Below are 10201 nucleotides of genomic sequence, written 5' to 3'. Positions count from 1 at the left end.
GGAAAGAGATGGGGAAAAAAGCAGAGACAGGGTCAGAGATAGAGAGAGAAGCAGGGAGAGGGACAGAGATGGGGAGAAAAGCAAAGACAGGGAGCGTGATCGGGATGGCGAGAAGGACAGAGACAGGGACCGTGATCGTAGAGATCGACACAGGGATCGTAGTGAGAGAAGGGTAAGGGATAGAGATGATGATGATTATTACAGGAGTCGAGACTATGACAGGTAAAGGCATATTTGGGTTTGGTGCATCAGCATCATATTTTTCTGTGGAAATAATTGCATGTGATCTATTGGTCTTATATGAGAATTCGCAATTTTATAACCAGAACATTAGACATGTTTTGTTTTCAGTTAACTGTTTTCTATTGATATTATTTATTTCCAATATTTATCTAAAATTGTATGCTGTGGTGTAGACGGAGGGATTATGATAGAGAGGATAGGCATAGGCGCAGGTCTCGATCTAGATCAAGGTCAAGGGCTCGGTCTGAGCATAGGTCAAGTGCTCGATCTGAGCATAGATCAAGATCACGTTCTCGCTCACGCTCTAAAAGGTAAGTCCCAAAAAGATCCTCAAGATTCATAATATAGGTGTGCACTAACATATAATGCGTGTGCTGTATCTTGCATTTGGAAAATTCGTAGTTCAGTTTTTTCAACTAAATAGTTCGATGATGTGCAAGGGGAACTGATATAATGTTGTGAATGCATGTGGAAGGGAATAATAATTTACTTAGTTAATTTAAGAATATATTTTATTACAGTTTGCATGTTTGATATATCCTTGATAATTTTAATTTGGTTAAAGTACTCTTCACTTAGAAGATCATTAGTATTTCATTAAAATTATTAGTTAGTCTTAATGATTTATAACATTGACTTTAAAATTTGGTAACCAAGTGCTTGAAGCTTACACTACTCAAACTTAGTTATGTTGACTTTATATTTGTGATAGGTAATCATTTATTTATTTACATTCAAGTGCTGGTCATTTCACTAAGGCCACATGACTTGCACAATTTCTTTGCTCTCAATTTTGATAAAGCCTAACCTTCACTCATTTTAGACCGGTGGTATTGAACTTAATGGAACTTTAACGGTGTTCTTGCCCTTCTGATAACTTGGTATGTGTTTGCTTTGTGTTGAACCCACAGCAAATGCGCTTCAAACCTGAAACAAAGCTTTGGAACTATATGGGATTAAAAGAATCCCTTAAAACTAAAGGAATTTATGAAGTAATTTAACCTCTTATTGTGAGGCATATTAATGATTAGATAACCTATAGTATGGAAAACTTATAGGGCATGTATCCATTATTTAAATTTCATAGGTAGTAGAAGGTTGCCTTCCAGCTCCATGATTGTAACAATATAGAAACCACCTGTTTTAGAATTGTGTTAGATGCTGTCAAGTTTTACTTTTATTATTTATATTTTATTGATGCACGTTCCTTTGCATGAAAAGTAACATTCAATATTGAGAAACTAATTTGATTTACTTACAGCAAAAGGACTAGTGGTTTTGATATGGCTCCCCCTGCTTCTGCGATGTTGGCTGGTGCTTCTGCTGTTGCAGGTACACTTTCTCATGTGTATAGTACGAACTTTTTAAAACTTAACGTCTTACTTTTTTGTTTTTGATCCTAGTATGGAAAATTCATATCAAATTACACGGTGTTTACTTGGTAAGCTAAGTTTCAGTTACTATGTGGGTATATAATTCATGAATACTGGTTTCTCTTGGTGTGAGCATTTTGTCTTTCTTTTTACTGTGATATAATTCTGGGACTAAAAGATGCTTTGGTTTTTTGTCTTGTGTTTGGTGTTTGTTTTTTTTGTTCTATGTCGTCTTATGCTCTAAGAAGGCAATGTTGGGCTACTAGCCCCACTGTGCTGACAATGGGCGTGAGCCGACCTCTGTAGCTTTTATGTCCAAGGAGGGATCAATGCACCTGTTTTTGGTGGGTCTTGTTCGTCTTCAACTGGAAACTATTACCTACTTTGGTAGACTTACGAATATTATCTCTAAAGCTTGTTTACAAATTACAATATTATTTTTATTCTTACTGGTAAAATTGTAACAATAGTGATGAGGTAAATTTATGCTTAAGTTCATGCCAGTTGTAGCAGGAGTCAGTTGATACTTAATAAAAATATAATGGGATTGCAAAAGATGAAAGTAATGAGTTTTTTCTGAGTGCAATATGCCTTTGTTGCAGGTCAGATCACTGGGGCAAGTTCTGCAATTCCCGGAATGTTTCCAAATATGTTTCCCCTGGCTACAAGTCAGGTATTTTTCTTTTTATTCCCAACTCTGGTTGTGTTGGACAAAATTTTATCAATTTCATTATATTTTTGTTTGTCTTTTCAAGATGCAGCCATTTAGTGCTCTCCCTGTCTTGCCAGTTCAGGCTATGACACAACAGGTAAAATAGGAATTTCTGTGAGATTGTTTAACTTTTTTCCCTTTTAACATTACTTTCCCTAATTTTGTCCCTTCGATGTACCAAACATGTAGGCTACACGACATGCTAGGCGGGTGTATGTTGGGGGCCTCTCTCCTACAGCTAATGAGCAGGTAATGTAGAGTAGCTCAATATGATCTTTCGCTGTTGGTTTCTGACTGAGAACGGCCTAGCTAGTTTCATATCCACTAAATTGCTGATTTTCCATATAGTTTATACGTTTCATAAGACGTTGAAGCTTTTTAGAGTATGTTACTGCACACTCTACTGCTGATTCTTGTGATTTGAGTTCAGGAAGGAATTCTAATAGGACATTGTCAAGTGGAGAACAAGCTGGACAATTTTTTCTTAGCTGGTTTTGTTTGTACTATTTTATTTTATAATTTGCTTCTAATTTTGTTTTGCTGCAGTCAGTTGCAACTTTCTTCAGTCAGGTTATGGCTACGATTGGAGGAAACACTGCTGGTCCAGGTACATAATGATCTTAAATGGATTGTGCCCGTTTGCCGACCTTATAATCTTGCTAATTGATTTAATTTTGTTTTGTGCAGGTGATGCAGTTGTGAATGTTTACATCAACCATGATAAGAAGTTTGCCTTTGTGGAGATGAGGTCTGTTGAGGAAGCGAGCAATGCAATGGCTTTGGATGGGATTATTTTTGAGGTATCTTTTTTTTTTTTTTAACTATAACCAAAGCTTGAGATGTTTTTTGTTTGGAAAGAATGTGAGTACATATATTAGTGTTAATCCTAATTTCATTTTTAATTCAGGGTGCACCAGTTAAGGTCAGGAGACCTACTGATTATAATCCTTCTCTAGCTGCTACCCTAGGGCCAAGCCAACCTAACCCAAACCTTAATCTGGGCGCTGTTGGCCTATCACCTGGGTCTGCTGGAGGACTTGATGGTCCTGATCGGATTTTTGTTGGTGGAGTTCCATATTACTTTACTGAAACACAAATCAGAGAACTTTTAGAGACTTTTGGTCCTCTTCGGGGTTTTGATCTAGTGAAAGATAGAGAAACAGGGAATTCAAAGGGTTATGCATTTTGTGTTTATCAAGATCTTGCAGTTACAGATATTGCCTGTGCAGCTCTCAATGGAATAAAAATGGGAGATAAGACTCTTACAGTTAGGCGAGCTAATCAAGGTACAAACCCAATGCAGCCTAAACCTGAGCAAGAGAGCATTTTAATGCATGCACAGCAGCAGATTGCTCTGCAGGTATGATGAGATTGTCATTTTGGATTGTATTTCTTGCATAGATCTTTTGTGCCCATGTTTGAAATTTTTATCGCTACATTACGTTTGATTTTTGTAGAAACTTATGTTACAACCAGCATTGGTGGCAACAAAGGTGCTGTGTTTAACTCATGCAGTTTCAGCCGATGAGCTCAAAGATGATGAGGACTATGAAGAGATTCTTGATGATATGCGACAGGAATGCTCCAAATTTGGTAATTTCTGACTTAGTTTGCTTATCTTTCACAAAGTATAATATATTCATATTACTTTTATGTGTTATTTATTTGTTTTAAATCCCTTTGTAGTCCCACATTCTCCCATGAAGAATCAGACCTAAGTTACAAACTGAATCCTCCATAACTTTCAATCTTTACGCTTTCTTATTTCATTGCTTGCTTTTGAAAAGGTGGTGCATATTTCATTGTTTTTCATTCACAATCTGCAGGTAATTTGGTGAATGTGGTGATCCCTCGCCCACGACCTGATGGTGAACTGTGTCCTGGAGTTGGAAAGGTTTGCTTTTTTGACTCATTCTCTTGGAATTCTCTTCCCTTTGGTCTGCGGTCATAATTTTTTGTTGTTTGTTGTTTGTCTGTGTTTTTCCTTCAGGAAATAATGGCGTGATTCATGCAGTCAATCTCACCTAGCAAACAAAGCTTTTGCTGTTATTTGTTCTATTTTTCTGTTATATAGAAATTGATTAATTATTTGTTTTGCTTATTGGCAATACTGCACTGATTAGTTTTAAAAACTATTGGGTATTTGTTGGTGTTGTTAAATGGCGCCCATGGCACCCCATAGCTGAATGGTGTGCCTGATTTTCTGACAACTGCCATAGGCACTTTGTGAATGATGCCTGCCATGGCGGTGCCATAGGCCTATCATGTGTTTATATGGTGGATATTTGGAATGTGTCAGTAATCGCCATCAACAACATTGGTATTTGTCAGTAATTACTTAGGAAAGTGAAAATACAAAGTTGTTAATTTCTAACGAATGTGCTTTGCTTGGTGCAACGATTATTTGCAATAAATTGTGGCTGTGAGAATCTATTTTATGCTTGTTGCAGGTATTTTTGGAGTATGCTGATGTTGATGGTTCTACAAAAGCTCGTGGTGGACTGAATGGAAGGAAATTTGGGGGGAATCAAGTAATAGCTGTCTTTTATCCAGAGAACAAATTTGCTCAAGGCGATTACGAGGGCTAATTGTGTTTGTGTCACTTGGATTAGGGCTAATTGTGTTTGTGTCACTTGGATTAGGACTAATTGTGTTCATGTCACTTGGATTGTATCTTTATTTAAGATTTATTTGCAGGGATTCTATTTTGTATTTTTAAAATTTATTTATTGGCGTATAGTACAGAATCTGTTCTATTCAGCTGTGGAGTAGCACATGATGGATAATTTGTTAATAGGTTTTCTCTATAATACATGGATCTAATCTTTGAGTGAAGTTTGTTTTGTAGACTTGTTTGATATTGAACTGATTATTACAATGAATGATAGTGTTTTATTAGAATAAGTAGAAAATTGATATTGAATGAGTAAAAATGTTCCAAATATAATTTTTATGTGAGGCAGACATGTGAATTGTCCCAAACACAGAAATCTTGGTGTTAATCATCCAAGAGGAAGGTTGGACGACGCTTAAGTAGTGCAAATTTTGTGGTGGTGCATGACTGAGCTTTGCCATCTCCCTCTGTTGTTTTGGTAAAAAAGCTTTGACATCTCTCTCGTGGAGAAGAAAGCATTGATTCAATATATGTTATTAATTATATTATAAAATTGAATAATTTTAAAAATTGTAACTAAAGTTTTTAGGAGGTTTTATGGATATTTTGGATTGTTAATCATTTCTACATTGTCATAATATATGTGATGTCATTTAAAATAATATCACATCATTATTTGTAATTTAAAATTTTAAAAGAAGATTTTGAAATAGGGGGACTAATTTTATAAATAGATGAAAATTGAAGAACAAAAACTGCAATTAAGTTTAATCACTTTAATAAGCAATAAAAATTGATTTAAAGGAGAAACTGGTTTAACCAACTTATCATAATTTTAGTTATAATTTCATTTGATAAACAAATCAAACTAGTTTCTGATTTTTTATTTTAAAATCTAACAATCTCTAAATTATAAAATGCAAAGCCATTTTCTTATAAATTGTAACAAACAGACCCTTCACCTAAAGAAGCTCCTATTTTCTTTTCAATTGCCTCATTAAATTCATGCAAACAGAAATGGCTCCCACTAGTCTCTTTTCATCCTTTCCTCTTCCCCATTTAATCATTAAATTGGTTATTTCAAATCAAACTATTGTTTCTGAATTTTGATATACGCCATTGTGGACCAAAAGCATGTGACTGTTATGAAGGCTAAAATAATATAGGAAACAGATTGAAAACAATATCACATAAAGTACTTCATTAGCAACTGCTTCATCATTTACTAACTATAACAAATACATTTCTAAAAATGTATGAACTACTATGTTCCAATAACACTTCTTGGTCACGAGATGGAGCCTTCAATCACCGATTCTAAAGTAAGTCATCATGTTATATGATAAGACCCAATAAACACACTACCAAAAAGCCTATTTTACCATCTTCACATTTTCCCAACCAATTAACAAATTAAATAAACTTAGACTTATCACATGAATGCCATAAATATTCATGCAACTATCTTTAAGAAGGCCCATATAAGAATGCATAGACCATTTATGTTCATTTGTGCAAGAATCTAAAGTCCACTAAAATGAAACATTTTATTTTGACATTCACATGTATATGGCTAAGCCTAAGTGCTACAAAATGTTTGTCTCAAGTGCAGCCACAGCCACCACAGGGACAACAAGTACCATGTTTCTTCATATTTGGTGACTCATTGGTTGATAATGGAAACAACAATGCGATACTAACACTTGCTAGGGCTAATTATAGACCTTATGGAATCGACTTCCCACTTGGCGCCACCGGTCGCTTCACCAATGGTCGAACTTATGTCGATGCATTAGGTAATGTACTATATATGAGTTTATAAATATTTTAATTATTATGATTGATAAATATTAAGAAAATTATGGAATAAATTTTTATATCTAATATATAGAACAAGATGGGATGAATATTTCTGAATGATACAAATTTTTTATTACTATTACTATTACATATTAAAAAAATACAATAAATATTTGTAATGGATAAATATTTAAAAAATATATAATAAATATTTGTCACGAATAAACATTATAAAATACATAACAAATATTTTTTATTGACACACAAAAACACGAGATATATATTTTTAACTGATACATGAAAACTACGAATTAAATATTTATCATGATAATATATGATATATATACAAATTATTAATTGCAATATTTATTGTACTTTTAACCAAATATATTTTACTTTAAAATGAAAGAAAAAAAAGTGCTACAATCTATTATCAATTTTATTTGTTAATTATTAATTATAATAAGTTAAATAATTTACTATAGTATAAATAAAATATTATTTTTTTAATTAATTATTTTCAACTATAATCTAAAAGAAAATTATAGTAACTAGACATACACCCGTATTGATTTTCTTTAACTATAAAATTGCAGCTCAACTTTTGGGTTTTCGAACATATATTCCTCCATATTCAAGAGCAAGGGGTTTGGAAGTTCTAAGAGGAGCCAATTATGCATCTGGAGCAGCAGGCATCAGAGAGGAGACAGGAAGTAACTTGGTATATATGCTCTTGCATATATTAATTCAACATTAAATAAAACAAAACATGTTTATTTAAAATCTCTAATTTGATAACCTATGCAGGGAGCTCATACATCATTGAGTGAACAAATAACTAACTTTGGAAATACAGTGCAACAAATGAGAAGGTTCTTTAGAGGAGACAATGCTTCACTTAATAGCTACCTAAACAAATGCATTTACTATTCAGGAATGGGAAGCAATGATTATTTGAATAATTATTTTATGACTGATTTTTATTCAACTAGCTCTCAATATACACCTCAAGCTTTTGCATCTGTTCTTCTTCAAGATTATACTCGCCAGCTTACTGTAAGTTAATTACACACATTATATCTAATTCCAATTGAATTTACATATATATAGCTAGTTTGGTTTGGATTAATGTCAACAATTATTTTGTTGATAATTTCTACATATAGTACATGTATTTTGTAGTTGTGCACAGAGAATTGAATATCTAGTTTACTATAAAGAATTTAACTTTCATTTGAAAAAAATATTGTTCTTAAATATGTAATAACAACTATTGGATTTTAATTAAAGGATTGTTTGTTATAACTCTTTAAAAAAATCACTTTTAAGTGTTTTATTTAATATTTATTATAGTTTTTTAAAAAATAAAAAAAAATCTAAAAACAATAATTCTGAGTAAATTTTCTTAAAAATCATTGTTACCGTAAACAACACACAATATTTTATATATTTTTTAAAAATAATCTCTAAATTATTAAATATTAAAATTATTATTTTTTAATGGATAAAAAACTTTGAAATGTTATTTAGTAATGTTGCAAAGTTCCTAAAGTTAGTGGATCCGCAAAAATATTCATTTGAGTTTTTCATTTCCTTTTGATATATTGTTACTAATTTGTACATTTAATATTGTCCAGCAATTACATTCATTAGGGGCAAGAAAAGTGATTGTTACAGCAATTGGTCAAATTGGGTGCATACCCTATGAATTAGCACGTTTTAATGGTAACAACACCAGATGCAATGAAAAGATCAACAGTGCAATCTTGTATTTTAACTCAGGTGTTAAGAAGTTAGTTCAGAATTTCAATGAAGGACAGCTTCCAGGAGCAAAGTTTGTGTTTTTGGATTTTTATCAAAGCAGCCAAGATTTATCTTCTAATGGAAAACAATTTGGTAATTTTATTTATCTTCTAGAACATTTATCTAAACACAATTAGACATTATATTTAGAACTGACAATTTGATTATGTCCTCCGATAATATTTTGAATTACAACTCTAAAAACAATTGGGTCATTTTAGTGTTGGCTTGTTGGGCCATATTGTGTTTCATTTTTATGAATTTTTTAAAAACTTAAAAAAATTAGATTTAAATGCAGTTTTGGTCCTCCTATTTTAGCTGAATTGCGAAAATAGTCCCTCTATTTTATTTTTCTTTAATTTTGATTCCCCAAATATAATTTTGGTCCAAAACTTGATGAAGTGACATTTTTTAAAGTTACACGACACCATTTGTGATCATATATTTCAGGTACAATTGTTGCAAAACAATGAAATTTCATCAAATTTTGGACCAAAATTCTGATTTAGAGGACTAAAACTGAGAAGAAATAAAATGGGGAGACTACTTTCGCGATTCAGTTAAAATACGGGGACTAAAACTACAATTAAGCCAAAAAATTACTTGTTAAAAATTTAGGATTTGACTCATCTAAATTGTTTTAGACTGGAATGAACCACCAAATTTTGTCCAATGAAATTGTGGGTGAGGCCGAACTTGAATTTTAATCAATAATAGAGACAATAATAAATATCAAAGAAGGTTGGTCTAGTTGGTAAATGTTTTTTAAGAGTATGAATTTAACTTTGGCCATCAATATAGGGACTTTGTTGGTGAGTAATTTATGTGTACCTCTATGAGTATTAATTGAATCTTGCCTCTGATGAACTTCCTCAAACTCAAATGACATAAAAGAATAAAGAATATTGATAAGAGTATGTGTTGCTAGTACTAAAAGTTGTTAAATCTTGAGAAAAACACATGGTCCCAAAAGCTGATTTTGTTTTTTGGAATTGATGTTATGGCACAGGATTTGATGTTGTAGACAAAGGATGCTGTGGTGTTGGTAGAAACAATGGACAAATCACTTGCCTTCCATTGCAACAACCATGTCAAGATCGTGAAAAGTACTTGTTTTGGGATGCTTTCCACCCTACTGAATTGGCCAATATTTTATTAGCTAAGGCATCTTACACTTCACAATCATACACTAATCCAATTAATATTCAACAATTGGCAATGCTTTAGAACTGCAATTTGTTTTTCATACTACCTCGGTTCTTTTTATAAGAAATAATTGGATTGATTATATTTAATTATATTTCATTTTAAAAAGTATGAGAGTAAGTATTGTTTATTTGTGTCTATGATGTTGTCTAATATGATGTCATTGTGTTGTAATAATAATACAATAAAGATGCTTGAGTTTAACTCTAATCATTTATGAATAAAATCAACATTTTCGATTTTATTTTTGGCTTTGGCTTTACCTCCCCTATTCTCAAGTAGTAGTATTTAATTTGTGCCACTTATTGTTCACAAATTTATTATTGCACAAAAAAAAAAGTAGATATCTTGACTTAAATCAATATTTAAAATGTAATTATTTGGTAGGATCCTCCAACTCGACATAACACATTCTTAAAAATAGGTGAAACTTTTTAATGAACGACCTAG

At 32.3% G+C, this 10201-nt stretch overlaps 1 protein-coding gene and 1 pseudogene across 1 annotated transcript; both read left to right on the top strand.

The window, feature by feature from the left end:
- Nucleotides 1-5163, top strand: part of LOC101500964 (splicing factor U2af large subunit A-like) — a 6292-nt pseudogene extending 1129 nt beyond the window's left edge.
- A 1277-nt stretch (nucleotides 5164-6440) lies between these two features.
- Nucleotides 6441-9995, top strand: LOC101500652 (GDSL esterase/lipase At1g33811). Its single transcript, XM_004499514.3, has 5 exons — nucleotides 6441-6738; nucleotides 7339-7463; nucleotides 7550-7798; nucleotides 8380-8638; nucleotides 9555-9995. The coding sequence occupies exons 1-5, from the start codon at nucleotides 6480-6482 to the stop codon at nucleotides 9770-9772; spliced, it is 1110 nt and encodes a 369-aa protein (XP_004499571.1). The 5' UTR covers nucleotides 6441-6479; the 3' UTR covers nucleotides 9773-9995.
- Nucleotides 9996-10201: the final 206 nt, after the last annotated feature.

This window comes from Cicer arietinum, chromosome 5, assembly GCF_000331145.2.
Source record: "Cicer arietinum cultivar CDC Frontier isolate Library 1 chromosome 5, Cicar.CDCFrontier_v2.0, whole genome shotgun sequence".
Taxonomy (NCBI): domain Eukaryota; kingdom Viridiplantae; phylum Streptophyta; class Magnoliopsida; order Fabales; family Fabaceae; genus Cicer; species Cicer arietinum.
The sequence above is the reverse complement of the archived record's forward strand: the minus strand, read 5'-3'. Positions and strand labels throughout refer to the sequence as shown.

Excerpts from the sequence above, each read along its gene's own strand:
- LOC101500652 (XM_004499514.3), top strand. The coding sequence starts at position 6,480 with ATGAAACATTTTATTTTGACATTCACATGTATATGGCTAAGCCTAAGT. Across the intron at positions 7,799-8,379 it reads ATTATACTCGCCAGCTTACT|CAATTACATTCATTAGGGGC; the intron begins GTAAGTTAATTA and ends AATATTGTCCAG. Across the intron at positions 8,639-9,554 it reads TTCTAATGGAAAACAATTTG|GATTTGATGTTGTAGACAAA; the intron begins GTAATTTTATTT and ends GTTATGGCACAG.